At 50.7% G+C, this 14397-nt stretch overlaps 1 protein-coding gene across 1 annotated transcript in view; it reads right to left on the bottom strand.

The window, feature by feature from the left end:
- Window positions 1–14397, bottom strand: part of DOCK1 (dedicator of cytokinesis 1) — a 435479-nt gene that overhangs the window by 365622 nt on the left and 55460 nt on the right. The window contains exon 20 of the mRNA XM_029920619.1: window positions 13086–13194. Coding sequence (XP_029776479.1) covers window positions 13086–13194 — 109 coding nt within the window. The remainder of the gene's footprint in view (window positions 1–13085; window positions 13195–14397) is intronic.

The raw sequence follows: 14397 nt of genomic DNA, 5'->3' as shown, positions 1-14397 counted from the left end.
TTTGCACACTTGCTTACGTGATAATACCTGCCGACATGTTTCTCAATACAATTCTTCCTGCGCCTGCTTAAGTCTGCCCTCTTCTTGGGTCTCAGCTTGGGCTAGCTGGCATGCTGGCTGGAACACCAATCCTAAAGGAAGGATTTAACCACCCTTTCCATCAGCCAGCAGACAGGTCCAGAAATGGGCTGCAGAGCCCATTTCACAAAGCCACAAGTGTGCACCGGCCTCAGCTACAGTTACAAACATCACGTGGGCCCTCCTTCTGGCTCTCTTCCACACTCTCTGCATCATAAAGCTGCTACTTCTCTTCCAACCCCCGCCCCCACCTGCCAAGTCAGTTCCTTTCAGGGAAGGTCACTCCTTTACACCAAGAAGGTTGACAGGGTTCATCCTGAGGATTGTTATGGACATGAAAAGAGATGGTCCCTCTGTGTCCTCTAGGAATACAGAGGAAGAAAACAGGAGCTACTGACCACTGATGGCCAATCTCCTCTCAAAGAGAGAGAAAAACAGACAACTGAGCCAGAAAGAGTATCTTCTAAGCCCTGGTCATGGTTCATACCTATCTAATGCCTTACATGCCCCAGCTCCATGAATCAATTCTTTTCCTTCCTTCTGGATCAAATCTGAGTTGGGAGCATGCAATGAGATTACTGCAGCTTTATGGACCTGACGTCTTACTCTAGTGTCCATGCTCTGCCTGCCTTCTCCGTCCACACTGGGCTGCCTGTTCTGGGTTTTCCGGCTCTCCATACAAACATCAGAATCAGCTTGTCAATATCCATAGAGCTCTCTACTGAGACTTTGACATAGATTACATTGAGTCTGTAGATCAAGTTGGGAAGAGCTGACATCTTAACATTATTGAGTCCTTTTCTCTGTACACTAGAGTATCTTCCCATTTATTTATCTCTTGTTGGAGGTTGATGCAATTTGCCATCAAGAGGCCTTGCTCCACAGAAACACAAAATATAGAAATGACGCTACAAAACCCTACAGCAAACGCACCTAGAAACACCATTCCACAAGCGAGCTGCGCACCAACTGGAAAGGGGCTGTGGAAACTGAGAGATCCCAGAGAAAATCCACTACCAACATGCAGACTTTTTACACGATTATGTTCTCTGCCCAGCCCGTTAGGAAGCCTTTCCAAGATTACTTCTAACGGACACCATGTTGTCCACTGGGAGGATCAGAGAGATGGCGTGTATCCAAAGGCTTTGACGAGTAAGAGTGCAGCACGCATACAAGGGATTAGGATTACTTTGTCCCGCTGGACAAAAGCAGCAGATAAATTCTCTCCAAACCATATGGGAGTCTGGCCTCGGTATTTTTGTCCACGGTGTTACATAACCAAGCATCCAGCAGCAATGAGCTCTGTATCTGCACCAGCACCTACCGCCAAAGGGCCAGCAGCACCAGTAAGCGGACACCAGACCATGGGTAGAAACAGGATGCTGTCCAAACACCAGACAACGGGTAGAAAGAGGATGCCATCCACAGAGGAAAGGACAGGAGAACCCAGTCCTGAAAGATAGCAGTGCAGCTAGAAACGGCAGGTAGGCGCACATCCAGAGGACATCGGAACACGCCCCAGGAAGTAAATCAGGACGATCAGCACATGATGGCCGCACAGAGCCAGGCTTCCCATGAGGAAGGGAGCAGAGTTATTAACACAACCATTCCCAGAAAGAGGTAACTTTCCAGCAGGGTCTCGGGAAAAGCCCGCCCCCAAAGTCCTACAACCTTGACCTGCTGATTCAGGCTTCTCCATCAGCCAGACACTTGAGCCAAAGATTTGGTAGGAAATTATGATACCTCCTTCCTCCTCCTCACGTCGCACATCAGATCTCCCACCACAGCCTGAAAACTACCGGCATGGCTCCATCTCCTTCTCAAACGTCATCACCAGGACTGCAGTCACAAGGTTAATCCTCCAGGGGTAACTCTGCCTCCCACTCCAGGAGACGGCTGGAGACACAGTGGGTTGTCTACATGAGGGCATGGATTCTGGGCATAGATGCCAGGGGTGTTGCTAAACGTCTTACATTGCACAAGATGGCCCCCAGGACCAAGGATTTCCAGCCCCAAATGTCAACAGTGCCTGGCGGGAGAACGCAGCTCTGGCCCCAGCCCCGTGGTCTCTGGATTACATGACAGCCTCTCACCCCGCTGCTTCCTCTCTTGGCTAATCCACCCTGCAGACGGCAGCCCAAGTGACACACGGAAGAGCCAAGTCTGACCTGATGGGGACCTTCCCAGATAACTTGACCTTGTGGCTTCCCAGATCCTTAAGAGGCACCCAGGCGCCCAGAGCCACCTCTCCATCCTCTCCCCGCAGTCCTGGCCTTCTTGCCACTCTGTCCAGCCACAAGCACCGAGCATCTCAAATTTCATGACAGCAACACACACCTTCCTATCTGCTGCCACTGCCTGGAACTCTCCCACTTTCTTTTTTTTTTTTTTTAACGTTTATTTATTTTTGAGAGAGAGACACAGAGCATGAGCAGGCTAGGGGCAGAGAGAGAAGGAGACATAGAATCTGAAGCAGGTTCCAGGCTCTGAGCTGTCAGCACAGAGCCTGATGTAAGGCTCGAACTCACAAACCGTGAGATCATGACCTGAGCCAAAGTTGGACGCTTAACCGACTGAGCCTCCCAGGCACCCCTCTCCCTCTTTCTTTAACCAGCTCCTCCTTGGAACCTTTCTTAAATCCTCAGACTACTTCCGATCCTCCAGCTCCCAGACAGTCCTGGTCATCCTACCCTTTATATTTCCTTAAAAGGATTCATTATAATCTAAAATTAGAGAACTAGGGGTGCCTGGGTGGCTCGGTCAGTTAAGCATCCTACTTCAGCTCAGGTCACGATCTCACAGTTCATGAGTTCAAGCCCCACATCAGGCTCTGTGCTGACAGCTTGGAGCCCAGAGCCTGCCTCAGAGTCTGTGTCTTCCTCTCACTCCCCCCTGCCTCCACTCATACTCAGTGTCTCTCTGTCTCTCAAAATAAACATTAAAAAAGCAAATTAAAAAAAAAAGATTATCTCTCTCTCTCTAAAGTAAATGACCAAATAAATGAAGAATGAGGTGCTGGTCATAACTCTGTGTACAGGGCCCGCTCACACTCACAGGAGTACTGAATAAACTCCCTCCTTGATGGAGGGAGGAGGGCTGGATAACACCTTGCCCACCACTGGTGGGAGGCAGGGGGCCCGGATGTGGAAGGCTCAGGGGAGAGACGCCTGACAGCCAAGGTTAGGGGCAGAGAGAAGGAAATCACGGCAGCCACAAGCTCAAAGGAGTGCTTTGCCCCAGTGAGCAGGCTGACAGAGGGCAGGCCAGAGGAGGTGGCTGGGCAGACCTGGAAGCCTGCAATCCCAAATTAAAGCCTTGTCCTCTGACCCAGGTACAAACACGGGGTCAGTGAGCACGGCAGAAGCCTACCACAAAATTGTAAAAGGACAAATGCTACCAATGAGTCAATGAAATCATTCACTGCAGGCTTAAGATGCTAAAAGCACACTCCTAGTATTGAACAATGGAAAAAATTAAAAGATGAAAAATCACTTGATTAAGTCAATGAAGGCATGTCAACTCAGTGGCATGTTCTCGACGGGCATGCGGCCATCGCAATTCCAATTATGGCTGCTCATTAATATGGAAAGGTGTTTGTGATAGAATGATGAAGCAGCAATAAACCAAATGGTATCTAGGATGGAATGATAAGAGAGACTCATGCCCATGCACCGTAGCTGGTGGAAACAACACAAATGCTGGTTTTCCGAAGGAGAATGGCGAACAGCAGTGACTCCCGGTTCTGCGACTGCCGCCGTGGGCCGTGCGGCACCAGTGTGGGTGGGGAGGTGGTCAGGGCAGCAAGTGCATCCCGACGGGCAACTTCAGATGGTGTCGCGAGGTGTGGGCAGCAGCTCATCCTGGGGGAGCAGCCAAGAGGGCTGTGGAGTGGCCCTGGAAAGGCACTGTGGCCGGAAGGGAGATCCAGAAACCCAGCGCTGGGCAAACGCTCTCCAAACTGTGGGTCTGGTAGAAGCTGGAAAGCGGAGTGTCTGATGTGTTCCAATCCCTCGGCCAGACTGTGGAACTCTCTGCAGAGTCTGGAAGCCACAGGCCAAGAAGCAGGACGAGGAAATTGGGAGCACTCTGAGCTAAAGGTTTACTAAGACCAAGTCACGAAATATTTTCTTCACCTTCCTGTGGTTTCGTTTCTGCTGCGCGTCTTTGTCGACATGATTCATGGCTTCAAGTCTGAGTGTCTCATCTTCTGCGTTACTGGGAAAACTTGGGAAATCAGACTAGCCCACAACATGAGGCAGCCGGGGGCTGAAAGCCCAGGCGGACCCAGCCCTGGAAACAAACCTGCCCAAGCCTGGACTCGCCTGCCCTCCCTCCTGCTGGTGCTGACGGAGCATCTGGAATTTTCTCTATGCTAGGTTAGCCCTGGCCACTTCTAATTCCAAGTGCAACCCAGGCATCGAGACCATCAGCATTAACCGGGCACCAATTAGACGTGAAGAATCTTGGGCCCTCTCTCCAGAATTACTGAATAAGAATCTGCATTTTAACAAGAACTCCAGGTGACCCATGTGCCCACACAGAGGTCTGGGCACCTGGCACTGGGCGCCACCCCTCCGGCCCGTCCTCAACTGTGTGGAGTCCACGCAGACATCCACTATGGGTTGAACTGTCTCCCGGAAGACCATCTGTTCCAATCCTCACCCTCCCACCTGGGAAAGTGACTTTATCTTAAAAACAGTCTTTGTAGACAGACTCAAGTTAACACGAGGATGCACAGAAACAGGGTAGGCCCTAAATACCAAGGGACTCAGGTCCCTGGGAGAAAAGAGACACGAAAACTCAGACCCAAGGGGAACGTGGTGTGAAGAGGGAAATAAGAGACAGGAGTGCGGGGTCTACGAGCCGGGGACCGGCAAGGACAGCCGGCAACCATGAAGGGCTAGGACAGAGGCACACATCAGCCTCTCTCTGATGGCACTGCTGCGTCTGAGTGTTCGAGTCCCCCCACCCATCCTGCCCCAAATTCATTATGTCGAAACCCCACACCCCAGTGAGATGGGAGCAGGAGCTGGGACTTTGGGGAGGTGGTGAGCCTGAGATGCGGCCATCAGGGGGGGCCCCGTGACGGGATCAGTGCCTTGAGAAGGATCACAAGAGAGCTTGCTTCCTGCCTCTGCTCTCCACCATATGAGAGGAAATCATTCTAGAATACTCCGTGACAGTAGCCCAAACTCAGACAGACACCCAGGAGGCGCTGTGAGAGAATAACTTTCTATTTCGTTAAGAGGCCACATTCGGGGTGCTTCGGGCCAGAAGTCTTAGGAGGCGGACACGGCTTCCGAGAGAGGCTTGTCCCCGCCTCTTCTCCGGTCAGCAGGAGAACACTCCGGAAGGCGTGGCCCATCGCTGATTCTCAATCAAGTGCAGCTCTTCCTTTCATGCCGGCTTCTCCTGGGCCCCAGACCCCCAGCAGCTGGTGTCCCCCTAAGCAGACAGCATGACCTGGGAGGCCACAATTCAAACCTCGCCATCCGTGTCCACGTGGGTGACGAGAGACGGGCCAGCAGAGCCCTGCCACACATCAACGGTGACCTTGGATGAGTCCACACAACAGTGACCGCCCCCTCAACCTCAAGAGAGTGAAAAACTGTTTCATTGTTTGCTGTTAGTACATTGTCCTGGCTCAGACGCTACAATGACTGTGCAGGTCCCTCGTGTCCCTGGCTGGTCCCCTCGAGGCCCAGAACCATCTGGGTCAAAGGAGCACGGTGGCACAGGTCCCATCTCCTTGCCCGACAAGGCCACTCATCCCGTACCAGGTGGCTTCCAAGGACGGCATGGCTCTTGGGCCACACAGTTCTCAACTTGAGAGGCTGGTTCCTACGAGGGGGCAGCAGGTGGCACCGCACGGACCAGAGGCGCAGACTCGTAATTCAGGGGCGCATCCGTACAGCTCGGGGGACTGACCTTCACAGGACCCGGGAACACGGGAAACCTGGCTGCCCCCCAGCAAACCAGGTGGGACAGGGCTTTGCTGCACAGAGAGTGCCGGCCACAGAGGCTGCCTACACCACTGGAACTGGAGATGAAAGCTGGAAACCACCTAAGTTCCCAAACACAGAAAACTGGGTCCGTAAGTTAGGACACAACCATGAGGTCAAGAGCACACAGTACACACTGTATGTTAGCCAATTTGACAATCAATTATATCAAAACAAAACAAAACAAAAAAAGAAATGTCCTTGAAAAACACTACAGGATATAGGGAAATATATATGGACAAAATAGAAGTTGTAAAAGTTGGGGCGCCCGGGTGGCTCAGTCGCTTGGGCGTCCGACTTCGGCTCAGGTCATGATCTTGCGATTCACAAGTTCGAGCCCCACATCGGGCTCTTTGCTGACCGCTCAGAGCCTGGAGCCTGCTTCCGATTCTGTGTCTCCCTCTCTCTGCCCCTCCTCGGCTCACACTCTGTCTCTCATCTCTCTCTCTCTCTCTCAGAAATATTTAAACACACAAAAACATTTTAAGTTGTAAAAGTAGGTGTATGCACACATATATACACACACATAAATACACATGCGGGTACAGGTCATATACACCACAAATCCGCACACGTATCTGAGGAGAAAAAAAAAACGTGTCATTATAAAAACAAAAACACAAACCGTGTAATTAATCTACAGAAGGCGACTGATAAATGAGTCTTATTTTTCTTAATCAATGTTTTGGCATTTTCCACTTTTCTGACAAGATCACAGTAACATTGTGAGGGCAAGGACACAATAAACATCAGCTTGGTGTAAGAGAACCACAAGACCTCACATCCCTACAGAACCTGGAACACAGCACAGGAAGGGCAGGACAGGAGGCTCCGAGGCAGGGGAGGAGGGGTTACCTGTGAACCTCACCTCCTCATCCGCAAGGAAATCCTACTCCTTCTGACCCTATCTGTCATCATCCCTAATACAGTGGGGTTGTTCTTCTTAACTTCTCAATTTGTGACAGGCAGTGTGGACCCCAGATGCTAGCTTAGAAATAGACAAAAAGTAGAGCGTCCGGATGGTTCAGTTGGTTAGGCGTCCAGCTCTTGATTTTGGTTCAGGTCATGATCTTGCAGTTTGTGAAATCAAGCCCCCCGTCGGGCTCTGGGCTGACAGTGTGGAGCCTACCTGGGATTCATTCTCTCTCTCTCTCTCTCTCTCTCTCTCTCAAAATAAATATATAAACATTAAAAATAATGAAATGGACAAAGAGTAGCACACTCTTCTGGGAAGGAAGAATTTCCAAGAAGGTGTACAGCAAGTGTGTGCTGCTCATCTTAAGACAGGATATGGTTTTTAAGAACGTAAAACAGAGCTTCTTAGAGGACAAAACTCACCCGAAATGACAGCGATCCCTATCATGGCTCAACCTACTCCCACCACAGTCCTGTCCGGAGGCGGCCAGACAGAAACGGCGCTGTGCATGGTTAGAAGGAAGCCTGCACCCAGCGGGAAGCCCCGGGGAGGAAGACGAAGCCCCCCACATCTGTGAGCCAGCCTCAGCTTGGGGGCCTCGAATTCAACCACTCTTCGCCCCCGTGCAAACCGCACCCCGCGAGGCAGAGTCGCTGAGCCGCAGGGGGCCCCCAGCTTCAGGAGACGCGGGAGACACACAGAATTGAATCATATTCTCTTGCGACACTGAACAGAAGAAGCAGCAGAAGAAACCTAAAGAATGGTGAGAGGCCGCATTTTTCAAATGTGGGGTGAGTTGTGCGAGCCATTCAGGGAAAGAACTGGGTGCTTGTCCCCAAGCAATTTGGCTTTTGTGTATCTGTGGGGTTTTTTAGTGAAATGCATTAATTCAGAACAGACTAAAGGAGACTAGACTAGAATAGAAAATGCCAGAGGTTATCACACAGGATAAAGATAAAAACCTTTTCGTGAAACATTTTTCAGCTTCATACACACATACCCCAAAAATCTATTTCTTACTGTGGATCATGGTCAAAGTTTCCCTCTACAGAAAGTTCCGGAATGTGCAGCCCCAGACACACAAGCAGACTATGGTGGGGAGGCAGGATAGTCTTTTCTAGGATGATCCCACAAAGCTAATATGTTAGTAATAGTTCTGGAATTCAGCAAAAGCAGCAATCTCTGGGCTCTCTCTGGCTGTAATCCCCGAGAGCCCCAAGTCCAACACTGTAATCCACAAGGGGCCAAGAAAAAGGACCCCTGCTGCCAGCAAAGAGGGACCAAGACTGAGATCTGGTCCTTCAAGAAGCCTTCGTGACCAGCCCTATCAAATTCCCTTTACTCCCCTGCAGAAACACCCAGTTTGGGGGCATAAATACGGTCAAAGTATTTTTAATTGCTTTTACAAGTGACCATAGAATAGGTCCACTTGGATGGAAAGATCCACCAGAAATGCTGTTTATGCCTTGTAGCCCCAAAGCCTCAGAGACAGAGCTGTTGTCCACTGCTGTGGACAGCAGGTACGGGCCCTGTTTCTCAAAACCATCAGATGGCCGGCACTTAGCAGTGTCCTCCTGGGGAGCTGAACAGAAAAGTGTGGCCCTGGGAAGCAGGCAAGCCAGGCTAAGTCCCCACTCTGCCTTGCGCCAGCCATGTGGCCTCGGGTAAGTTAGTTAATATCTCTGAAATCTGAAATCAATGATGGCACCCACTTAGTATATTACCATAGGGTCCAAATAAGAGGGTACATGTGAAGCACGTAGAACAGAATTCTAGCACGTGGAGCTCAAGATTCCATCAACCCCTGGAGCGAGTTCGGGGAGGCTTCCCAGCATCCAGATGCGTGGTGTTCTCTAGCGGGGGCACTCTACTCATGTCTCTAAGAAGGAAAAGCTAGGGGAGCTGGTGGGGTGGGCTATGAAGAGTTCTGGATGGCGGACACTGGAATCTGATCCATCTCGCCAGGCAGCTGGGAAACATGGCTTCCCGAGACAAACAAGGCTATCACCAGATGTGAGTTTTAGGAAATCACTGAAATACAGTCGGGAAACAAGAACGGGCAAGTGCAGCACTGAGGGTGTAGAGAGTTAAGAAACTTTCTGCACAGATTCATCAGGAAAAACGGAGGACGTGAGCAAACGCAGATCGGTGCTATCACAGCCCAGGTGAGCAAAGGGAAGGCAAGGCAGTGGAAGAGAGTGGCCGCGGCCGCATCTGAGTGTCACTGGGTCCTACTCGGGGGAGAGGAGGACCATGATCACACAGGGAAGAGCAGAGAACAGACCCTGAGGGCCCTGGCGTGGGTACAAGGGCCCCCTCATGCGACAGGAAGGAGAGGGAAGCATGATGGCGGACAAGGACCCCATAAGCACCTCTGTGTTGAGAATGTCTGGCCATGATTACAGACAAAGCGAAAGGAGCAATCTGATATCCACACAGAACATTCTAGACTGAAAGAAAGGGTGAAGGGTGGATCAGGGCAGGTGGGGGCGACCTCTGCACAGGTAGGTTACTTTCGGGGAGCAGGACAGCGAGTGAGAAAGGAAAGGTGCTGCCAGACAGACAGACGAGCAGACAGACGAGCGCCATTTGCGAAACACAGGTGGCGGCAGGGGTGGTGACAGGCTTCAAACTTGAGAGGCTGCCAGAAATAGCTGCAAAGGTAAATGCACTAAGAAATTTAAAAATAAAAAATTTTTTAGCAAAATGGTACAGTTGCTATGGAAAAGCGTATGGTAATTCCTCAGAAAGTTAAACATAGTATTACCATATGACCCAGCATTTCCACATCTGATATATACCCCCAAACAAGGGAAAGTGGGGACTTGGAACAGTTACCTGCAAACTTGCATTCAGAGCATTATTCACAATAGCCCAAAGGTGTAAACAACCCAAGTGTCCCTCGGAAGCTGCATAAACAAACAAAACTGAATACACATGCAACTGAATACAAGTCTGCCTCAATAAGGAAGGAAATTCTGATGGTGGCTACACCAATGACCCTGAAGACTTTACATGACGAAGCAGGCCAGTCACGGAGGGACAAACACTGTGTGATTCCACTAACATGAGGCACCTTGCACAGAAACATTTCTAGAGACAGAACACAGGACGGCGGGTTCCAGGGGTTGGGGGAGGGGAAGAACAGAGAGTCACCCTTTAATGGGACAGAGTTCCTGTTTGGGAAAATGAAAAAAGTTCTGGAGACGGAGGGTAGTAGCGGAGGCACTACCACGTGAAGGCACTTAATGCCACAGAACCAAACACGTGACAGTGGTTAGATCGGGGGCGCTTGGGTGGCCCAGCTGGTTAAGCATCTGACTCTTAACTTCGGCTCAGGTCCTGATCTCAGGGTTGTGAGATTAAGTCCTATATTGGGATGTGCGCCCAGTGCAGAGTCTGCTTAAGATTCAGGGGATGTGAAGGGGTGGGGGGTGGGGGGTGGGCTGCGTGGCTCAGTCGGTTAAGCCTCCGATTCTGTGACTCTTGGACCAGCTCAGGGCATGATCCCATGGTTGGTGAGTTCAAGCTCCAGGTCGGGCTCTGTGCTGACAGTGCTCAGCCTGCTTGGGATTCTCTCTCTCACCTTCTCTCTCTGCCCCTTCCTTCCCCACTTATGCATGCACATGTGCTCTCTCTAAAGGAATAAATAAGTTGGTTAAGGTGGTACATTTTTATGTCAATTACCACAAAAAATTTTTTTTAAGGATCTGGCAGCGGCCCTAAGGTTCGGGGCATTAACTGAAGGACGGCAAAGCAGCAGAGAGGCGACTCTGTCTCCAGAAACACATGTGTGCCCCAGAGCAGGCGCCGGAAGTGGGGGCACCCCAAGTATTCTCGCACTTGTGTGTGTGCTCGCTTACGTGAGATGTCCCTGGTAAAAAACCTATCGCAGAGTCAAGTGGGAGCCAGCACTGGTGACAATGTCTGATGCCACGTTTATCCCGCCTCTAATGGTTTCCCCCAAACGCTTTTTTTTTTAATGTTTATTTATTTTTGAGAGAGAGAAAGAGACAGAAACAGAGACCGAGCACAAGCAGGGGGCAGGGGGGACAGGCGCCGAGAGAGAGGGAGAGAGAGAGAGGGAGAGAGGGAGACACAGAATCTGAAGCAGGCTCCCAGCTGTCAGCAGAGAGCCCAACATGGGGCTTAAAATCACAAACCGCGAGATCGTGCCCCGAGCCGAAGTCAGACGCTTGGCCGACTGAGCCCCCCAGGCGCCCCTCCCCAAGCCCTTCCTGACTCTCTCTTCCTTGAGGCACAAGTGCCTGGGCTGACTCTAACCTGCAAGGTGGGTGTGGCTCTGGGAAGGTGACGGCAGGGTGCAGGCTCCAGGAGACAGAGCAGCCACCCTCCCGACCCCCCATCCCATTAGGTCACCCCCCCATGGTGCCTGGAAGGCACGAGGACATGTGGTCTTCCCAGTCATCGATGAGGGCACACAGAGCATCTCAAAACTCGAAACGGCCACCAAGGGCCACCCTTTGGGAAGCCACATGTACCCCCTACGAAACACCATCATCTTCGTCATATCCTCTCTGTAGAAGATGGCTCACAAATGTATTTCCATTTCCACAGAGCAAAACCTAAAGAGCCAGGACAATGCAAACACCAGGGAGGCCTTTAAATCTCACATGCAGAGAGAGCACCTAATGTGCAAAAACACCAACTACCAAATTAGCAGCGAGGGAGGCCAGGTCTGAAGAAAGCTCCGTCACCGGCCTCGCAGATATGAAGTCGGCACCCGTGCGCACACATCACCGCCTTCACGCCTGTCCTACCATAAAACATCCACCGCGGGAAGGTCCTGCAAGGCTCCAGTCACCAAATAACTTGACTCAGAGGGAGGTGGGCAGACAAAAGTCAAGCCCAATCAAATTTAATAATGTAAGAATATATTTAGAAATCTAAAATTACTTCTGGGCTCAAACTTCCTGTAATTTTTATCTATTCTTATGCCAGCCGCACCTGTTTTTCTGAAATGCCACAGGAGGTAGCAGTCAATGTGCTGCACACACGGCTAATTTTAACCCTGGAACAATAAGGAAGCTTGAGGCAAGATCAGGTTGCCAAAATAGTTCACCGAAAACGTCAATATACGCACCACACGCACCACATGGCTCTCTCTACAGATCACGAGTCTTTTTACACCAAATCCGCATAAAAATCAAGTAATTACACAGAGGACTCCGACAGCACGGCCAGAGAGCTGTGCCACCTCTGAGATCACAGGGCCACTGGGGCTCCATCCCATCTAGTTACGCCAGTTCCCATGGTCACAGCACCCGAGAGGCACATCTGACGCACATACGCCTTTGTTCTAGACTGAACGGTCAACTTCAAAGTTGGGAAGCCACTTTCTAAACCACGAGTGAATGCGGAAGATTCCTGTTCTCTGAAGGAAGCGGCCTGGGCAGCGATCTGCAAACCGCACCTCCTTCTGCAGTAAGCCAGTCCCGTGGAAACTGCCAGAACAGGGAAGCCCTAGAGCCTGCGGCCCGGGGGCTCCTCCGCAGACCTTCCCCGTCCCCCACCCCCCAGCGCCTCCACACCGGAAGCGTCCTGCAGACCAGAGGTGAAGGCCTCTTTCATTCAAAGAGCAACGGGGCAAGAACAAATAATTAAAGGCGGTGAGGATCGTGGGTCCCTGGGACCCCTGGGTTCCTCACTCTTCTGTGTCGGCAAATAACACGCTGCAGGATGAGGATGTACCCCCCCCATTCCCACAGCACGGAGGCTTGGGACGCCTACAGCCTCAGCCCCCACCTCCGCCCGCCCCCAGATATCCTGACCAGTGACGTGCAAACCTTATTCTCAACATCCTCATATTTCCACAGAGGAAATTCAGAGCATCTCCTGCCGAGGGGCAGACAGAGAGCAATGCCAGTACTGTAGAGTCCCGAAAGAAGGAAAAGAAACGTCAACGCCCAGGGAGCAGGATCACGCTCACCACGGACGCCACCCCGGGGCTGTTTCCCCAGCTCACGCTTTGCGGGAGGGACCCTGCTTCTCGCACCCCCCCCCCAAGGAGCCCCGCAGCGCCAGGTGCCCCCTGAGGGTGGCCGGTCCTTCTGCACACGGGGGCCTACCTTCACCCGGACGGTCTGGTCCGACACGCTGCTCATCATGTCGCTGATGGACCGGAAGAGCTGCAGCAGGGACTCCATGAAGTCGGCCTCTCCTTTGTCTTCATACAGTCTGCAAAGGAGCACACGCACCGTGGGGCCCGGCTCACAGGGCCTCGCCGCCCTCGCTCCCAGGCCAACAGCCTGGACACGTGCTGCCCGAGCGGCCAGGGAGAGCATGAGGACCGTGGGTACACCCACGGACCTCGGGAGACAGGTCAGAAACGGGGTTCATCTGCTCCAGCCAGCTAGGGAGAGAAGCCCTCACACTGACCAAGCTGTTTGAACCATACCATTTACTGCTTTGTTCAGTGTACGTCTTCTAAATCTGAAAGACACAGAAATGTCTAGACAGGGAGGGAGGGAGAGACAGAGAGAAGAAAGAACAGAGGAAGGAGGAATAGAGAAATTCAGCTTTAATTCTACCCTACCGAGAGGACACCAGTAATATTTTGGTGTATTCCTGCCAGCGTTTCATAAACGCACAATGTCCCATAATTAACATAAATTTAATTTCCCGAATTTAACACGATCTCGTAACCACTTGACAATGGTATCATGATACTAAATCCAAAATGGCTTTATTTCAGAGTGACGGCGCTGCACAAATTCATTCATCCCAGAATTGGTGGTGATGGGAAAATGTTCAGGAGGTGGGGTATATTCAATAAATGGATAATAAAGACATTGTGCATTGGCAACATGTATGCAAATATATGTCACTAATTATAAATAAACTTCATCTATAAATCATTTATTAGCAGTGATTTAAACTGCAGTGTTACTAAAAATCAATGCATTTGCATTTTAAAATGTTGCCATGCAGATGTTTTCTTAACATAGACTAGGTTTCTGCCTAATTAAAAGTATACCATACCTGAAAACTTGAGTACAATGGGAAATTTTGTAAACTAAGTGATAATTAATTACCCTAGAGGTAATCTTATATTTAAATGAGGTCCATTGTTAAGCAACAAATTCTGTCTAAAATGAGAAACCGCAACCTGGTGTATCTGTTTTGTAAAGGATCTTAGTCAATAGGATTTGTTTAAAAGGCATACAGAAAACCAAAAGTATCAAGTCATGAACTTCCTTTTGCAGAGAACACGACACAACACAGCAACGTTTTAGAGAGCGGTACAAACCCTTGGGGAGGCTTCAAGCAGGTAGTCATTCTGGTCCTAGGACATCTACCAATTCCTAGTGCTGCATGGGGCAGGAGAATAAAAACCACAATGAAAACCTCTGTAGAGTGGAGTTTTTACTAGTCTCCAAA

The sequence above is a fragment of the Suricata suricatta genome, chromosome 2 (assembly GCF_006229205.1).
Source record: "Suricata suricatta isolate VVHF042 chromosome 2, meerkat_22Aug2017_6uvM2_HiC, whole genome shotgun sequence".
Classification (NCBI taxonomy): Eukaryota; Metazoa; Chordata; class Mammalia; order Carnivora; family Herpestidae; genus Suricata; species Suricata suricatta.
The sequence above is the reverse complement of the archived record's forward strand: the minus strand, read 5'-3'. Positions and strand labels throughout refer to the sequence as shown.